The 19,865-nt window shown below is 43.1% G+C and overlaps 1 protein-coding gene across 1 annotated transcript in view; it reads left to right on the top strand.

Moving 5' to 3' along the window:
* Positions 1-19,865, top strand: part of LOC111240293 (unconventional myosin-VI-like) — a 108,797-nt gene that overhangs the window by 8,407 nt on the left and 80,525 nt on the right. Inside the window, exons 2-8 of the mRNA XM_022770248.1 lie at positions 10,913-11,047; positions 15,504-15,573; positions 16,120-16,193; positions 18,281-18,410; positions 19,116-19,221; positions 19,460-19,515; positions 19,622-19,719. Of these exons, the coding sequence (XP_022625969.1) occupies positions 10,931-11,047; positions 15,504-15,573; positions 16,120-16,193; positions 18,281-18,410; positions 19,116-19,221; positions 19,460-19,515; positions 19,622-19,719 (651 nt within the window). The 5' untranslated portion in view covers positions 10,913-10,930. The remainder of the gene's footprint in view (positions 1-10,912; positions 11,048-15,503; positions 15,574-16,119; positions 16,194-18,280; positions 18,411-19,115; positions 19,222-19,459; positions 19,516-19,621; positions 19,720-19,865) is intronic.

Raw genomic sequence — 19,865 nt, 5'->3', positions numbered from 1 at the left:
CTGATAGTGTTTGGATGTTTTGATGCTACTCCATAATACACCTGTATTTTTATTTAAGTAACAGTCTGAATGCAGGAGTTTTATTTGTAATAGTATATTATTACTTTTACTAAAGTAAAGGATCTGGGTACTTCAGGTCAGGCTGCTGGAGGTGAGATTCCTCATATTGTTCCCTGACCAGGACCATCTACTGCTGACCACTGAGTGTTTCCACTGGAGTTATGGAGGACTTGTTTGTCACCATCTGAAAGGTGACCTCTGTGTGACACCTTGACCTCCACACCTCCCGCCAGCTCAGAGATGATCTGAATTAGGGAAAAACCAGGACTTAAAACCTCCTCAGCGCTCACAGTATTCAAACTCATTATTACGCTGAGGAGGATTGACGAGGATTTAAGACTCTTGTGTGTAATGTACAACTTTTTAGCTGCTTATGACCCATTTTATTGGCGTTAGACTTCGACTTGAGGAGGATGACTCTCGTAAATCTTTAAACTGCATCACAGGGAGTTTGTAAAAGATCAGCACTTCAGAAATTCCACGCCTCTGCTGAAATCATCAAAACTGAAGCTCCGGTCGAGTCACACCAGAGACGTATGTGATCTTTGAGGCCAGTATCGATGTTTTTAAGATCATATAAATAACATATTACTGAAACACTTAACCTAAACATTTTTGACAAGGAGTTGTGAAAAAGATTTGTGCTTCTCTGTCTTCGATGTTTTGATATGTGTATAGATACACAGTCCCCAAAATGACACAAAAACAACTTGCAGAGTTTCAGTACGATTAGATTCAGTCATGAGGATTTAATATCTATAAACAATAAAAGTGTGACTCGAATAAATGAACATTTGAATTAGAAATCAGAAAAAATATCCAGGGCACATTTGTGTGTGTGTGGTCTTGTTCTACTACCTTTGTGAGGACCGTCAGTTGTAAACCATCATAGTGAGGACATCTCTGCATTATGAAGTCCTGGCGATTATTTTCATAATCAATTGATCAACAATCAGCCGGGAATCGAACTGCTGACTTTTTGATTAGTGGATGACTCACCTCCTGAGCCACAGATATTGAATTTACTATAAAGTTAAGACAAGGAAAAGCGTGGATTTTTCATTTGAGAATCTTAAACATTGACTTAAACAATTAATAATTTACCAAAGTAGTCGCAGATTAATTATCTGTCGATCAGCCGGTTAATAGACTAATCATTGCAGCTCTGGTGAGGATGTTGTGGACAGTTCTTATTGCTTCAAAAGGCTGTTTGAAGTTTAAGGTTGAGGATATAATTAGGTTTAGGCTGAGGGTAAGAGCTGGGGTTAGGCATTTAATTGGATTGGTTCAGGTTTTGCATTATGTATAATAAGAGTACTCACAAGTATAGAAAGGGTGTGTGTGTGTGTGTGTGTGTGTGTGTGTGTGTGTGTGTGTGTGGGTTGGGAGGGCCAGGTTAATTTGTGCCTCAGTGAAAGGACTCACCTGCACATGTTCCGCTCCTCTGACAAACCCTGTTGTGGCGAGGCTGTGCTGTGGGTGTGGTCGCCGCAGGTGAATCGCCGGGCAACAAAGAATGCTGCGTAACATTCATGAGAAGATTCCTGACACAACAGGGAGGTTTCAAAGGAAATTTAAGTGGCTAAAGGTTGAATTATATCTGTGAGTGACAGGTGAATAGGGATCCCACCTAGCATAGGAACTGACTCACAGCTCAGTAGATGATATGTTTCCCATTATCAGACCATATTTCGCTTTTATTATTTTTATCATTGTTATTTGAAGTGTTGATCCATAAGAAGATATATTTGTGGTTGTAAAAACCAAAAGCTCTCCTCTCTCAAACTTCTCTCTGGAGCTCTAGTAACAACAGGTCCACGAGCCAATCAGAAGAGAGGAGGCTCTGAGCCTCTCCTCTGATTGGCTGACTGTTTTCTGAGTGATCCAATAAAAATACAGCAGATTTCAGGTAAAAACACTCAGAGAAACCAAATCCTGCAAGGTTTGGATGGTGGGTCCAGGTGGGCGGGGCTTGGTGACTGCTTTGTTGTGACATCACAAAGTTCCAGAAGTCCTGACGGCTGGTTTTAAGGCTCAGTTTCGTAGTCCGTTTTAATTGAGTTTAAACTGGTTTCACATTACAGCTGCAACTAACAATTATTTTCATTATCGATTATCCTGCTCGTGATTAATGATTATTTCTTTTCTCAATAAAATGTCAGTAAATAGTGAAATATGCCTGTTATAATTTCCTGTAGCTCATGGCGATGCTTTCAAATGTCTTGTTTTGTCCGACCAACCGCACAGATCCCAAAGAGATTCAGTTTAAAATCATGTCTGACAAAAGAAAAGCAGCAACTATTTGACATTTCTGCTTTAAAAAAACAAAAACAAAACTAGTTTCTATCGACAGACTGAGCTCTCGGATGTCATGAACTGAAGGTGTAATGACATAAGATCATCACTTTACATTTTAGACCTCACTGCACATTTGAATTGTCTGGTTTCTACATCCGCCTTGCCATTAAAAGAGAGTCACGATGCAGCTGAGGAAGAGGAGGAGGAGGAGGAGGAGGAGGAGGAAGCATGAGGCTCGTTAACAGAAAATAGAACCATTATGACATCTTGTGTAAAGATAACCAACATGTAGGCCAGCAGCTGTACAAAGGTCATGAGCGCTGTCAGAGGAGGAAACAAGATATTCATCTCAGACACTAACGAGTCTCAATCTTCTGCACAGTGAGAGAATAAACGATCAGATCAGACTGAGGCCGGCGGCTGGTGTTAATTATCCCCCAGTGAATCAAATAATAACAAACCCAGCTGAAGAAGTCCGATATCTAACGAGGTGTCATTACTCCAGATCGCAGAGTAAACGATGTGTTTGTGAACAGGCTGCTGTTACTGGCTGATACTCATCACTCATGTTACAGCATATTTTTCTGGCCTCTGGTGTTTTATTTGGTGTGTTTTTTTATTAAATTTGTCCATCTTTTCAACCATACATGAAATAAATTATATTTTTGGATGATGAAGTTGAACTTAAACCTGAACTTTGTCTTGATAGATTTACAAAAAGTGCTTAATATAAAGTTTTATGTCGCCGTCCGTCTCATTCTGGTGGATGTGGTATCTCAGAAACGCCTTGATGGAACTTCTTCAAATTCGGCAAAAACATTCACTCGGACTCAAGGACGAACTGAGTAGATTTTGAGGGTGAAAGGTGAAAGGTCAGCGTGACCTCACATTAGCTGTAACTTACAAATGGTTAATATTTAACATGACTCTGGACAAACAGGGATGTAACCTGAAACTAGTCTGAGGGGCGGAGGGATACGACCATGAGGAGGTGATTCTAGTTAACAATATTGTAAGATACGACACATTACAACTAAACAACGGTCAAATCTGACTTGTGATTGGACAGCTGTATGTAGCAGTAGTTCTGGAGTGAACAGTGTTATAAAGTGAAATGTGAGCGGTGCAGTTGACTGTAGAGCAGGCTGAAGTCTCTGTGGACTGTTGCTCTGTTATTGTCGATCTGCCCTTGGGGGGGTTTTGTCTGCGAACACATCACAGTCTCTCTGTTCACCACGTGACCCGATGAACGCCGATGAGAGCCCCGACACAGAACCAACAATCAGCTGTTTGTCAGCAGAGGAGTGGGTCGGCACACATAACTGCAGGCCGATTCACACAGAGCTGCTGCTTCTTCTTCTGCTGCTGCTTCTGCTGCTGCTGCTGCTTTGAAATGTGTCGTCCCCTCAAACTCACAAAGCGACAGATGCTGCAACTCAAGCATCCAAACCAAACACAGTTTGTTTTCATTACTGCCCTGATCTCCACCACGTTGTCTCATTTTAAGGCTTTAAGGATTTTCTGTTAAAGAGACAGTCCACCCTGACACACTTCAGCTCTGCTGCGTGCTCATGTAGCTGCACGTCTGGTTTGTTTGCTGACTGTTTCCTGTCCGGTTTACAACACAACGTCACGCCAAGTCCAGATATTTGCGGCAGCTCCAGTGAAGTGTTGATGTTTCATAAACATCAGAGGAAGGTGCAGGAGCCCCTTTCTCCACCAGAGACGTCACGTTGCATCAACCTTTTAAAGGCTGACTCCATCAGTGCGAAAATGTCAGTCATTTTGCTGTGGAAGCAGATGTGTGTCGTCGTCTCAGGCTCTTTGTTGAGTCTGTGCATCATGGTTCTTCCCCCCTCCCCCCTTCATTCTTGACCGTCCCTTTTAAAATCCGAGTCCAAATTCCCGTATCTCCACCGTCCCTGAGAGAAATCCATCTTAGAGATTTGTCACAATATAAAAGAAAAGAAAGATCTGACAGCATGCAGTGAAATGATTTAAATTCAGTTGATTCAGAATATTTTTGTCATTTCATCACTTTTTTGTGATTCATTAATTCGTTGTCTTTTAAAATGTCAGAAAATCGTGTTTTACCAGAACAACTGATGTAAATCCAAAGATATTCCACCTCCAATGACATGAAGCAGAGACGAGGAACTTATCTGACATTTGGGAATATTTGGTAAATTTCCTTGATGCAGTAAATGACTTAAACAAACAGAACGGCACTCAGTGGAGCAAACTGTGCGAAGTCTTAGATCTTGACTCTTGACTTCGTCTCGACCTCCTTTTAGTCTGAGTCTGACCCCACATGTTTGGCGTGTTTCACTTGGCTTGTGTTTGGCCTCAGTGGTCTCCATCACGGCCCTGCTGCTCAGTAATGGATGTTGAACAAGTGTGTGTTTAGCTTTTAAATGTGGCACAGTGAGGTGAAATTAACCAGGAGCAAAAAAGAAAATACCACAAAGAGCACGTCGACGAGCTGCCAGCGTGACGGCATCCCAAAAATATCCCCCCAGCTCAGTTTGAGTCCGGCCTAATAAAGAGGCAGAGGAGTGAGAGCGCCGCAGTTTAAACAGACTCAGCTGAGCAGATGAATCAAACATTGTTCCCATCGTGGGAAAATTTACATGAACTGATGCTCATCGTCCTCGCGTTCACACTGCTGCAGCGCCGCTGCGCCGAGGCAGCCGCAGACGGGAGAGTTTAGCTTTGACAACTTTTCTGTTCGCACCAGTGACTCACATTCACCGACTGTCAGCAGTTATTCTGCGTCTTAGAGGAAACACTGGCTGATCTGTGAAGAGATACGTTCATATAAACCTTGTATACGTGAGTGATTCTGCCCCTTTATCAGAAAGATTAACACACTCAACCATTTCAACATGACATTTCCCGGCAGAGCAAACAACTGGCAGCTACTGTAACATCTGTATGTTTGAATATGTAAACTCTCTGTAACCAAATACTGGACGTCTCATTCGACGCAGTCACGGCGCCGTGCGGGACAGGTGTGCCCCCCCTCTTTCACGCAGAGGGGAAAGAAAAATAGAACAAAAATCCTCTCTGCGTCGTTTGTTTGCATATGAGGCAAATCCCGACACGGTGAGGGAGTTTTTATTTAGAAGTCAAGTTAATTCAGTTAAGTTGCTAATTGTGTCAGAAATGGCGGCCTTACGTCTCACCGCATCTGTTTGAATTTTGCTGAAGTTTAGATTATTTGTGCAGAGCCGGAGCCTTCGATTCATTTATACGTTCATCAGATCTTCTGTCAGTTAACACCTGATCATACATCGGTTCACCAGCTTCCTCCCCACAAAGCAGGGTGAAGCTAAAAGCCCTCTACAGTGACATGAAGGCAGGATGCACTCAAACGTTTATTTGCCACTTAGAGGCAGCGCAACAATCTGTGAACACATTAACATATTTAATATTTTAATAATTGCAGTATCCTTTATTTATTCATCACATCACACACATCACAAAACAAGTACGTTACAGAAAATACAGGGTACAGTTACAAAAAAAAATATGCAGTGCAATTTAAAAGTGGAGTAAAAATGTAAAACAAGAATAAAAACATTAATTAAAAATGAACCTTTAAGGACATGAGGCGCTTTAAAAGCTCCATGTTTCTTCTTCTTCTGTGTTTTATTTGAAGTGTTGATCCATCAGAAGATATAAAAACCATCTCCTCTCTCAGGCTTCTCTCTGGAGCTCTAGTAACAACAGGTCTGTGAGCCAATCAGAAGAGAGGAGGCTCTGAGCCTCTGGTGACTGCTTCGTTGTGACATCACAAAGTTCCAGAAGTCCTGACGGCTGGTTTTAAGGCTCAGGTATAAAACTCAGACCCTTCAAAGCTGACGCTCAGAGCGTTTGTGCTGGTCGCCCCTTGAGGCGCTTTTCTCTCTCCAGATGTTGAAAAGGTGTGAAAACATCTGTCTCTCTGAAAAAAAAAAAAAACTACATCAGTCAGATTTGTAGCCTCATCACATCTGGTCGTACAGGAGGCGCTGAGCGTCTGTGGCGTTTGTCTGATTGGTTTGAGTTGATCTGTGAGGGTGAGACACAGAAGTGACTGGTGTAAATAGTGAATGGTATTTTATATTGAGTGGTGATTATTCACATGTGTGCTTGTTGTAATCCTGACGCTGACACAGCTGCAGTGAATAAGTTGCTTTCTGCTGAAGTGAAAGTGGTTAAAAAAAGACTTATTTCCTCAGGTTGTTGGTGTGAATTCACTCGACTGTTTAACCAAAGCAAAAAGAACAAATTCATCCAGTTTATTTGTCTTTTTTCTCCCTCCAGTTATTATCTCCATTCAGGGCAAAATCCTCAAACCAATTTAAAACAGAAACCTCCATTAGCATAAAGCCTCTCTGTGTGTGTGTGTGTGTGTGTGTGTGTGTGTGGTTAAAAAAAGACTTATTTCCTCAGGTTGTTGGTGTGAATTCACTCGACTGTTTAACCAAAGCAAAAAGAACAAATTCATCCAGTTTATTTGTCTTTTTTCTCCCTCCAGTTATTATCTCCATTCAGGGCAAAATCCTCAAACCAATTTAAAACAGAAACCTCCATTAGCATAAAGCCTCTCTCTGTGTGTGTGTGTGTGTGTGTGTGTGTGTGTGTGTGTGTGTGTGTGTGTGTGTGTGTGTGTGTGTGTGTGTGTGTCTGCAGCGTCTCTCACACTCCGATGGCTGCTCTGGGAATCATCAGCAGATATTCACTTCTCAGCTCCGTTTGCGTCTTTAATTTTTCACCTGACTGAGGACGTTAATGGAAACGATGTTCCAGAGGACGCGGACAGATCCTTACGTTGGCTGCGAAGCTCAAATTGCTCAGAGGATTTTAATATTTAGGCCAGTGGCTGGAAATAGATTAGTTCTGTACCCTTTTAGTTTAAGGCTTTGGTGGGAAAAAAAAAGAAAAGCATTAATGTGATGATGAGCGCTGCAGTCGAGGCTCAGCTCTGCCGTTAGCTCCCTGCTGCTGCTGCTGTCTGGGTCTCTGGGACCTGCCGCCTCTGCAGCTGCAGGGTTTTAAGTTTGTCGGTGAAACCAGAAATTATTGGGTGAGACTTCGAATTCAGTGTCAGTCTGATGTTAAATTTAGAGCGAGGTTGGTTTTTAAGTTTATGTTGGGGGTGATCCGTGAAGACTGCACACAGTCATACGTATCACTGCATCTTGCCTCAGTGAAGTTATATGCAAATGTACAAGCAGATTAAAAGGAAGGAATGGCACCCGCTTATTACAAATACTTTCTTAGGCCTATTAAGTTATTAAATTTGTATTATTTTATAATGCAGCTTTTGTTTTCTGTATTTTTCCTTTTCATTTGTTCTGGTTGTTATTTCTTGCTGCAGTCGTCTGCAGCCAAACAGAAAGAAGAAGTTTAAGGTTTAGTCACAAATTCACAGTTGATAAAATAGTTCATCATTAGTAGATAAGAAACTTGTAAAAGCAATTAACGTTTTATTATTAATAATCTTTCAATTCAATCAAACTGTGTCACTCAGTTATGTAAATTAGGGCAGAAACAATAAGGCGCTCAACAGGAAAATGAATTGATAACCATTCTGATAATAAACTGATAATAGTGTTAATGTTCCACCTGTTTAATGAGAAACACCAAATAATCTCTGGCTCCAGCTTCTCACATGTGAAGATTCAGTTTAGTTTCAGATCACATCCCTGTTTTTCCACAGTCACAGAAAGTATGAACCAGTGACCTTTGACCTTTAACCACCAAAGTCTATAATCAGTTCGAGTCCAAACAGACATTTGTACAAAATGTGAAGGGATTCTCTTGAAGAGTTCTTTCTGAGGTTTGACCCCCAAAATCATCAATGAGTGGAACAACCCACATTATAACCCCCGGTGATACTTTCATCTTCCACCCATGCAAGAGTTTTTATTGGTGTTGCTCAACCCGGTTTAACAGCCCAGGAGGTGGTTGCATCACTTCCTGTGTGCTGGTCGATGTTCAGTGCGTCGGTGACGGCCTGTGTGGGCTGCAGAGTGTTTGCAGCAGGTTTGATCTTGTCTTTTCATAACTCACGCAGCTGCAGTCAGACTGTATCAAACCCTCTTCGTGCGACTGTACTTACTCATTGTTCTGGAGAAATGATATCGATCGGAGAGCGATGTGGAAAGCTCTCGCTGCTGCTGCTGCTGCTACAGTTTTAGAGAAGAGCGATCCCCTGTGGGAGTTTGAAATGTTTTTATTAACCTGCTGCACGACACCGTGCCCGACTGCGTGCGTGTGTTTAGTGCCGTGATGGGAAGCAACTAAAGACCAGGCTCTGGCTAGTATCGAATATATCAACATAGATTTCACTCACAGCCGTGATGAAGCAGAATCTGACCTGTCTCTGACCTGCTGCCTGGCACTCAACAGCCAGAGGATAGATTCAGCAGGGCAGAGTCTCTCTCCTTGAATGGCTCCCTCTTATATCACAGAGAAATGCAGTCTGGTGCTTTGTTCACTGGGGACATTTTACAGCCGGGACAATAAGTCACCAGCAACCTTTGGTCTGGATTCAGCCGTCCCACCTTCAGGCTTCAGACTCTTTGAATCGGGCCGAAGCTCCACGGAGTTCAGGCCCTTTTTCTTCTGCTTATTCAGGAGGGATAATGTCCTTCACTTTTATCTGCACGAGACGGTTTGAAGACGAACTGGAAAATTAAAAAAGTGTAATGGAACATAATGCAGAGTTCTGCAGAATCGTCCAACATGAATGTTCTGTTAGACAAACTAAAACTAACTCTCACTCCTTTCAGGTCTCAGCATGTAGTTGTATTATTAAAAGTAGCGTTCCCGCCTCACGCTTGTATCCCTCCGCCACTCACATTAGCTTTCATCATCTAAAATAACATGTTGATGCAGAACACTGATCACAGCAGGAAGCAGCTTCAGCGCGTTGCTCGGGGTTACCTGACGAACACACGGTTTGAACCTGTGACCTTTTAGCTCCCGGGCGGCGTCTCTGACCTCCACGCAGAATCATGTCGTCAGGTTGGTTTCTGCTCTCACGAACACAACTGCGCTGCGAGAGTCTGATGAGGAGATCAGACCTGTTATCCTCCGGCTCCAGGACCGACTCCGACAAAGGAGACGATTGTTCTCCGCTGATAATGACTTAATTCCCTTAATTGATTTTGGGAGCCTCTCAGCGTCTCAGTCGGATAGTGCAGCGACTGTGGAGGGAATTATTTTAAGTTCCCATAGAACACTTGCTCTTATTGAGTTTGCAGCTTGGCAGGAAGCCAACATGGGGGGGGGGGGGGGGGGGCTGCTGCATGTTGTCATTCGCTTCACAGCTGTGTGGATGGAAACTGTAAGACAGCGCTTGGCTCAGTGTCTCAGATCTTATTGGCAGGCGAGCTGCTGCCCAGTGCCCCCCCCCCCACTCATTCACACTAAGGGGTCAGGACGCTCCGAGCCGGCGATAAACTTACTCCTCCAGTATTGGATTAATGCTTAAAGCTGATTGAGTTAGAGTAGGTGAGGAGTAAGACATGATCTGGAGGCGTCACATGATCTGTGAGCTGTAAACACTCAGTCACAGTGTCTGTTGTTTTTCCTGTTTTCTCACTCATGCTGGTGGTTTGTCGTCTTCTCTCCCTCCGGCTGCTTCTTGATGGAAATAAACAGGAAAGTGGATGTTAATGAACTGCAGCCACACGCTGATCGATCGGTCCGCCACTTCAGTCCAGACGGAAATATCTCAACGACCGTTTGATGGATTCTAATGAAAATTTGGTGAATGAATCCTAATGACATCACCGATGCCCTGAAATATACAGACATCCGTGTTAGCCAGAGGATTAAACCAGGGTGACCTGATTTTCTCCACAGCGCCACCATCAGGTCGACATCTCCGTTTGTTCAATACTTTATGGTTTTTGACCAAATACCTGCAAAAGTAAAAGACTTTCCCATAAACTTCAGCTGCACTCGGTGGTTTCAGTCAGTGTTGACATGTGACAAATAAAACATAAAAGATCTATTTATTTATCTGACATAATAAACTTAAACATAAAATACAATAATATAATTATATATTGTTTAAAAAAACAACTGACACATAAAATACAACAATAGAAATATATTATTAAAAAATCCCGCCTGTCATAATATTGTATTTGTTAAAAATGCAAATATCAGTGAAATAAGAAGTTTTTAAATCTATTAATAAACAGCCATTAAATATTTATTGTGGGATCACCAGGAGACAAAAACATACCAGGGCTGAAAAAATAATATTTTACTTCCTTTCATTAAAAATTCAAGTAGAAACATCTAAGACTGGATTTTCATGGAGCGTCTTTCCTGCAGTGACGTTCAGTGGATCATGGCATCAACAAAAGTGAATGTAGGACTGTGATTGTGATGGTGCAGCCTGTTGCTTCGCTGCCATGATGTGAGGTTACAGCAACAAGTTCAGCTCATGAACAATCACCTGAATGTGTCACAAAACACACCCCTGACTCTGTGTGTGTGTGTGTGTGTCTGTGTGTGTGTGTGTGTGTGTGTGTGTCATGTTTTCCAGAGCCTGCAGAGCGGTGCGATGGAGGATGGGAAGCCGGTGTGGGCGCCCCACCCAGCGGACGGGTTCCAGCTGGGCACCATAGTGGACATCGGAGCCGACAGCCTCACCATCGAGCCTCTCAAACAGAGGGGAAAGGTGAGCGGGCGGCGGCGGCGGCGTCACAGATCCAGCAGCTGGATCTCTTCACACGTCTCGTTTGAGAAACACAAACCGTCACTCACACTGATGTCGAGTGTAAAATGGGAGAATTGAGTTGTGGAGACGTTTGTTCCATCATTTCCGCGTCAACACGGAGTTATTTCATGTTGTTTTTCCACCTTCATCCCCGACAAATCAACTTTTCACAATAGCACAATTGTACCCATGAGCCTCGGTGGCTGTTGCTGTGGCGAAGATGTCGGCCAGGAGCATGACATTAGAGTTAAAGTGTGCAGAGAGCTGATGTGTTTCTGTGACAGACTCCTGGTAAATGTTTCAGCTGAATGTCGTATCTGAAATAGTTCATTAGTCTGTGTAGTCGACTCAAAGTATCCCACAATGCACTCTTTTTTTAACGTTTATATTTATGATATTTTTATGCACTTTTCATCCAGGAAGTAGAAATGAGGTGAATAACCTTTAATGACGGTTCTGGCTGTTGTGTGTTTGGTGAGAGGGAGAGAAGACGGAGATATACTGTCGAAGTACATCAGCCAGCTCACACTGGTCAATCAATATATATTACAGGCTAAAGCTTTAGTACATTATCATCTAATGTCAAGGTCTTTGGAAAGATTTAGCTCGACCTGACCTTCGTTTACCTGCCGCTTAGATGTGAAGTGTGTTTCCAGGTGTTGGGGCCGTGATTTAATGCGTCACTTATCCTCACGAGGAAGAGGCCTGAGTTCCTGAAGCAGTGAACGCATCACTCACTGTGTGACTCACCTGCAGACGCTGCGGTTTACAGCCGGCAGGTGTAATGTGCTGGAGTGCGGAGTCAATCAGAGCTGCCCGACGTCGAGTGGCTCTTTGACACCCCCCCCCCTCACCGTTAAATCACTCTCCCCGCTGGATCAGCTGCCGCGTCGCCCTCTGAGAGGCTTTTAGTGTCACAGAGAGAGCCCGTCGTCGTGGTAACCCATAAAGCTATGCGTCCGCAGTGGTAATCTCTCCCCCGGAAGGCCTCTGAGACTGAGTGTTCCCTTTCAAAGAGCCTCCTCGCTAATTTCTGTTTACTGTCAGTCTATAAAACACAGGCCTGTCACCGGCTAATGGGAACACAGATCTGTGTGTTTACAGTGTGTGTGTGTGTGTGTGTGTGTGTGTGTGTGTGTGTGTGGGTGTGTGTGTGTGGGGGGGGGGCGGGGGGGTGTTCATCATATGTGGAACATTTATTGTGGAAAACTGTGTTTTTACAAGGTTTTTTTTGTTGTCGTTTTTAAACAAAAACAGTTGTAAAAGTTTCATGTGCTGCTGATTTTTTCTTAAATTTTAATCAAAAATCTTATTCTCCAACTCAAACGTTGACCATTCAACCGTCTAATTGAACAAATAATCATCAGATTAATTGAAATCCTTAGTTGCGGCGCAGATGTGAAGTATCGCAGCTCGACGATCAGCAGTTTCACATCCGTTATTGCGCAATGATGTGATTTTATGACCCTCCTCCTCGACGCTACGCCACCACCATCCTCCGTATCCAGGGGAGTTCACTCCACCTGGATACTGATACTGTGACTCTGATCTTTGCACCTCATTCAAATGACGCTGTATAAAGTTAAACTGGAACTTAAAGGGCCACTCCACACAAACCCCATGTCTGATAATGGAGTACACAGTACATTTCTCATATGGTGCTTTTATCCAAAATGCTTTACAGTCGGCCTCTCATACACACACACACACACACACACACACACACACACGCACACACACACTGATGGCAGTGAGCTAGCATGCAGGACAACATGTGGTGAGCCTCTCCGCTCTTCAGATCTCTTGTTCTCTGATGTGAACTCATGTGGGAAACACGTGTTCTGCTCTCTACAACAGTGTTTATCCTCTGCAGTACGTTACTATGAGCTGGAACAGACACTCGTGATGTTGGATAAATGAATTTTTAATGAGGTATTTCATAACAACATATCGACTGATCGATTGTCATTTAAAAGCTTAAACATGTAGATTCTTTTTTTAAAAGAATTGTGCCGAGTTACACGTCGAACACGACATTTTGCAGTTGAACAGTCAACTTGTCAGCGCCCTCTGGTGGATAAACTACGTACTCGACACAGCGTTTCATCAGTTTACTGGTCTTAGCTTTGGTTTGTTATTTGTCCTTTACATCAATGTTTCCATTCGTTCTTCATCCGGATATTAACTCGGGTGAAATATTTCCTCAGGTGAAAAATCGATTTGAAGCTGCGACGCTGAGATTCCTGAGGGTTTCAAATTGACGTCACATGAAACTTTTCACGCCTTCAGATCTGATTTTGCACCTTGAGTCTGTGGCAGTTTAGATCTGAACGGATAGAAGTGATTTGCTGGAGCTTTTTGTTGGTCACGTGATCAGATAGTTCTGCTCTCCAAGGAGTTTCCTGGGAGGACGGTTCAGTTTAGGGTAATAATGGTCTTCAGATCTGTGTCAAAAAAACCCCCAAACAAACGTGTTTTTACAGTGAAACCGCGGCTTTGGAAACATGGAAACTCGTTCTCCTCAGATCCGTTCTCTGAGCCAGTTTCCGGGCGGCAGCGGAGGCCTGTAACAGTCCGGTATCAGAACAATGTCCGGTCTGTCCCGCTGCGGCCAGTTTGTGCCAGTGTCTGACGATGTGTTCAGTCGCTGGCAGGCCTCCTGGGATTGGACGTCAGGAGAGAGACGGAGAGCATGATACCCTGTCATACTATCAGTCACAATGGCTCAGTCTTTGTCGTGTAGAGTGTGTGTGTGTGTGTGTGTGTGTGTGTTTCCCAGAGGGCGTCCGCAGTCTGATCTGCTTCACTGGTGCTGAGGGAGAAAGTGAAGGAGACGAGGCGCAAACTAATGTGACATTTAGTGGACAAACTGAATGTGAGCTTTAAAATCTTGAAGTTACTTATCCTATAACCCCCGTTCTCTGAGACTCACTCCTTCAGTGAGGACCGCTCTTTGAGAAACGCTGCTTTAGATGTTTATTATTATTCATCACGTAACAACATCAGGAGGCGTCTGATTGGTTCTAAATTCATTCTGCAGCGAGTCATAAAGAAGTATCTGCAGAGACGAGAGGAACAAGGAGTCCAGCGGTGGTGAAAGGGTTAACAGTGTTTAGCTTCTTTTTCTCTCAGATTATTGGCCTCGTGTCACTTCCATTGACCTCCACCTCCACCTCCTCCTCCTCCACCTCCTCCTCCTCCTCCTGTATTTTCTCCTCCATTCTTTGGTCCAGTTTGGGCTGAGAATGTGGAACATGCCACCGCTGGAAAGAATGAATCGACTGTACGTCACCTTGGCACTGCGGCGCGGTCTTGGCCCGCTGAAGGCCCGCACTGGCTCTTTAATTGGGCAGATTGAATGGGGCCGGCCTTGCAGAGAGTGAGAGAGAGAGAGAGAGCGAGAGAGAGAGAGAAAGCCTACAGGAGCTGGCAGTGATTGGCCTACAGATTACAGAAACATGACACCAACACCCCCCACAGGGCTCCAAAACACTGAGGTCACATGCGTCCTCATAAACCCTCCTGCATTAGTTCAACACGCTCGGTTTCAGCCTGAGGAATGTGGAGGTGGAACAATCCGAGTCAAGTCCTGATGCTTGATTCTTCAACCAACAGTCAGATCCTGTCACCGTCTTTAACTTTAGACCAAGAAAAGCATCACACTCTCACACTGAGAACCTGCATCCATCACAGCTGCTTGAAAATCACTCGGATTCTTATCAAGAGAGTTGCAGATTATTTTTCTTTCAATTGACTGATCAAGTATTCGTCTTATCGTTGCAGCTCTAATGTGTAGTACCACCGTAGCCTAGCTGAGACATGAAGCCGGCACTGAAGTCATCAAACAAACTGATGTTGAAAAGATGCTGATACGACGGAGGGATTGATTGTGACAAAGTACAAAGTAGCATCAAATGAAAATACTCAAGTAAAAGTACAAGTACCTGAAAATTCACACAAGTCAAATACTTTTATCTTTTCTTGTCTTTGGAATAAAATCTTCCATCACCTGTTTGGCGAGTTGACTGGATGGTTAATAATGCAGAATGGCGGCTCCCTTCGCTCTGATCCTGTTTCCTCCTGCTCGCAAATAATTCATCAGGCCTGGAGTCTCCAGCAGCAGCTGGTGTTTTCAGCCTCTGGAAAGTTGCTTTATAAACAAAACTTAAAATAATGTTTGAACAGAAAGAAATAAACTTCCAAAAAATGGAAAAGAATTAAAAGACAAAAACCTACAAAATAACTGATAGAACAAGAGTTCTTCAGTTCTAATAAAGCTGGTCAGATAATCAGCAAATTAAATTCACAAGAAAAATAATAAAGGAGCTATTTGTAAGTTTCGCTATTGCTAATTAGCTAACGTAGCATTAGCATTAAATGATTCATATTTCTTTTCTCTTTTTTTTTTTTCTTCCAGACATTTTTGGCTCCCATCAACCAAGTCTTCCCTGCAGAGGACGACGTCAACAAACATGTGGAGGACAACTGTAAGTTTGTTTGTTTTACCATCATTTACCTTCTAATGTTTCTTGACTCTTTCCCTGATTCATGCCGGTTACTGAAGAAAGTGTGACTCATTACATATACTGTAGATATTAGACATAAATTCCTATAAATCCCCATCTGTCAGTGCAAAGCCTCAGATAGAAACATGAACGTCACAGTTTAAGTCGCTCTGTCCTCAAGAGACGTCGCTCTGAACAAATTCAAAGTTTTCTGCATTTAATCAGAATAAATCCACAATTCTTTTGCTGTAGCAGAAAAGTTCTCCACTAACAGCTGATATATCCATCAGCAGACCTTTATTTTGATTCCTTACTTGTAAGTTTTACTAACAGCTATCTTTATTTTCTACCCGGAGATAAAACTGCACATTTTTCTAAATCAGTGTTAATCACATAGACGAGTTTTTGGTGCCTGTGAAATGAGGAGCTTCAGCCTGTTAGGTCAGACTGGTTTACAGTAAAGTGTCTTCATGCAGCTCGTGTGTTTCCTTCATTGCTCCTTGTTTTTGTCCCGTTCGTGTCCCTCAGGTTCTTTGATGTACTTGAATGAAGCCACTCTGCTCAACAACGTCCGTGTGAGATACAGCAAAGACAAGATTTATGTAAGTGTTGACGTGAGGAAGTGAAGCTAATGAAGCTGCTGAAACACGCTCGTACTGTCCACACTTACTGCACAACTTTCAGAAAGTTCTGTACGTCTCCATGTCTGGACCTGAACACAGATGTCTGCTTCCCCTCTTGTCACCGCTTACTGAACCAGAAGAACAATTAAGAGCATGTAACACACACACACACACACACACACACACACACACACACACACACGCACGCACGCACACACACTCTGCAACATGCAAAACCTGTCTTCTGCACGTTCACTTACAGTCACATAGCTCACACCCACATACTGTAGATAATACAGATGATGATGTAATGACTGTAGTGAGGAGTGTCTGCAGCTTTAAGTTCTTTATATAAAAAAAATTAAAATGATTAAGATGGAAGAAGTGCACATGTTAAAATCAAAGATCAATATCAAATCATTTTATTTAAAGATCCCGTCGATCAGATCCTCCTCACATTAACGTACACGTCACAACTTTTCATTTAATCAACTTTTCCCTCTTTGTGGGGCTTTGTGCTTTTATTCTCACAAGGACCCTCGCCCCTAACCTTAACCAGGACTAACCTTAACCAGGACTAACCTTGACCAGGACTAACCTTAACCAGGACTAACCTAAACCAAGACTAACCTTAACCAGGACTAACCTTAACCAGGACTAACCTTAACCACTAACCTTAACCAAGACTAACCTTAACCAGGACTAACCTTAACCAGGACTAACCTAAACCAAGACTAACCTTAACCAGGACTAACCTTAACCAGGACTAACCTTAACCAGGACTAACCTAAACCAAGACTAACCTTAACCAGGACTAACCTTAACAACCTTAACCAGGACTAACCTTAACCAGGACTAACCTTAATCAGGACTCAACCTAAACCAGGGCTAACCTAAACCACTAACCTTAACCAAGACTAACCTTAACCAGGACTAACCTTAACCAGGACTAACCTTAACCAGGACTAACCTTAACCAGGACTAAACTAAACCGGGACTGATCTTAACCAGGACTAACCTAAACCAGGACTAACCTAAACCAGGACTCAACCCTCAAACAGATCTGAGGATGAAAGGAAACCAGGCAGAATGTTCTTAAAATAAACTCTCTCCAAAGATTTCATCATTATCTAAAAACGTTCGTGTCCAAACACAGTGGACCAGACAAGATGTCCTCACTCTCGAAAAATGTCCCGCCTTCTTAAAATACACAATATTCTCCAAAGAGTTCATCACTTTCCAAAAGATCTAAATGTTCTCAGTCTCTCAATGTGTCCCTCAGAAAACATCCTTGTTTTCCAAAATGTCCAGACTTTGTAAATTATCCAGATTTTCCAAAGAATGTTCTCACTTTTTTTTAAAAAATGTTCAGATTTATTCAAAATGTCTCTGTCATGGTCCAAAGCTGAAATCTGTCTTCAGTCGTCTTCCCTTGTGAACGCCGTCTTCCTCTGAAGTGAAGCGGCTGATGTTGACTGTGGGTCAGACTTAGTGGACACTGACATCTAGTGGCTGAAGCAGGAACTTCTCTCTTTCTCTGCTTTCATAAAGACGTCAATGTTCAGTTTTTATTGAAACTGTTCAGGGAGGATTTTATGGACATTTTACTGGATGTAGTTAGTTGTGATGTGGTTTTATATATTAATCTAGGACTTAGTTTGTGCTCATTAATATAAATGTGGCGGATAAAATATTAGAAGCCTCCAATAACTTTCAACAAAACTGAACATCATGAAGGAGGATTTATTGCAGCACTGTTGTATTAGCTTTAGCTAGGTGTTCCTAATAAAGTGGTGAATCCTGTGATTCCTCCCAACTGTGCGAGTTAATGAGGCTCGTCTGTGAAGCCACTGCTTTATGAGACACTGAGCTTCAACAGATGGTGGATTTAGACAAAAGATATTTGATGCCTTCCTGCTTTGGGATTCTGGGAAATGTAGGAAAGTCCATGATGCAGGTTTAAAAGTAGATAATAAATGTTTTTTGTGGCTGCTGCAGATCGTAGGTTTTATCAGCTGATGAATGTTGTTCCTAAATGATTTCTTCTTCTTCTCCTCCTCCTCCAGACGTTTGTAGCCAACATCCTGATCGCAGTGAACCCGTATTATGACATCCCAAAGCTTTACTCGCCGGAGACCATCAAGCAGTACCGGGGCCGGTCTCTGGGCACGCTGCCGCCGCACGTGTACGCCATCGGTGAGTGAAACGCATCCGCCGCTTCTCCTCCTCTCTCCTGTGTTCTGCTGTAGTCGATGCTGTGTGGGAGGGGCACTGTATAAACAGCAGGTTCAGGTTCACTGACCCCGCTGATTGCTTGCTCTTCTTCTTCTATGTTGTGATCATTTTATTTTGAAGGAAACAAGTGACTGATAATTTTCACATCTGTTATTTGGCTTCAGACATTTTAAGACTTCATTTCTTCCTCACTGTCCCTCGAGGAGGTTTATGGAAAAGAACACAGTTATCAGACAAATGCAGTAAAGCAAAGAAGAACTTTGACAAATACAAAAAAGAAAAAGTCATATTCTTTAAGTCTTTTTAACTTTTTGATATTTTAAGTTTTGAATATTTTTACAAATTGAATTGATCTGATGCGACTGTTGAATTCATGCGATTTCATTATCATCATATTACACTGACGGTTTTCTTCAGGTGTTTTCCTCTGTGCAGTATCAGTTCAGTTATAACCAGGCAGCAGTCGGCGCTCAGATTTCCCACAGTCCCCTGAACATCACAGCTTCTGTCTTCCCTCAGACGAACTCATCACCTTTTATACTGCAGAAGTTTTGCAGTGTAATATCTGCTTGGTTAGCGGCGTCAGGTTTGTGTCCTTGACTAACAGCTGTGTGTGTGTGTGTGTGTGTGTGTGTGTGTGTGTGTGTGTGTGTGTGTGTGTCTCAGCTGATAAGGCGTACAGGGACATGAAGGTCCTGAAGATGAGCCAGTCCATCATCGTCTCAGGGGAGTCTGGGGCCGGGAAGACAGAGAACACCAAGTTTGTGCTCAGGTGAGGATGAAGATGAGGAAGAGGAGGGGCTGCACCTGTTACATCACAGAGAGAAAGTGTTGTTAATGACTCTGGATAAACAGGGATGTGACCACAAGGAGGTGGTTCTACTTTTGTTGAGACTGAAAAACAGAAAAACACTTGAAATATAATCCAACAACGTCACAAAGTCATCAGCTCTGTAACTGAAGCATTCTGGGTAAAGAGTGAACTCAGCTGCCCTGTGTGTTTCCAACAGATACCTGACAACCTCGTATGGAACGGGTCAGGACATCGACGAGAGAATAGTGGAAGGTGAGATTCACACTCCCGCTCTTTGCATCAGCTGTTCCTCCTGTTTGTGTTTGTGACTCCACCTCTCTCTCTCTGTCTCTCTCTCTCTCTCTCTCTCTCCCGGCAGCCAACCCTTTGCTGGAAGCTTTCGGAAACGCGAAAACCGTCCGGAACAACAACAGCAGTCGCTTCGGGAAGTTTGTGGAGATCCACTTCAATGAGAAGGTAGACGCGGCGCGAGTCTCCTGAGCTCAGAGTTACAAACAATGAGACGTTATGAATTAAATATGAAGCCTAATCGCCGTGGTTATTCAGCTTGAACTGTTTGTACTGAGCTTCATATCCACTTAACGTACATCTCTGCGTTCATG

The sequence above is a fragment of the Seriola dumerili genome, unplaced genomic scaffold (assembly GCF_002260705.1).
Source record: "Seriola dumerili isolate Sdu_G_001 unplaced genomic scaffold, Sdu_1.0 BDQW01000025.1, whole genome shotgun sequence".
Lineage (NCBI taxonomy): Eukaryota > Metazoa > Chordata > Actinopteri > Carangiformes > Carangidae > Seriola > Seriola dumerili.
Note: the sequence above shows the minus strand (reverse complement) of the source record. Positions and strands in the feature narration are given on the sequence as shown.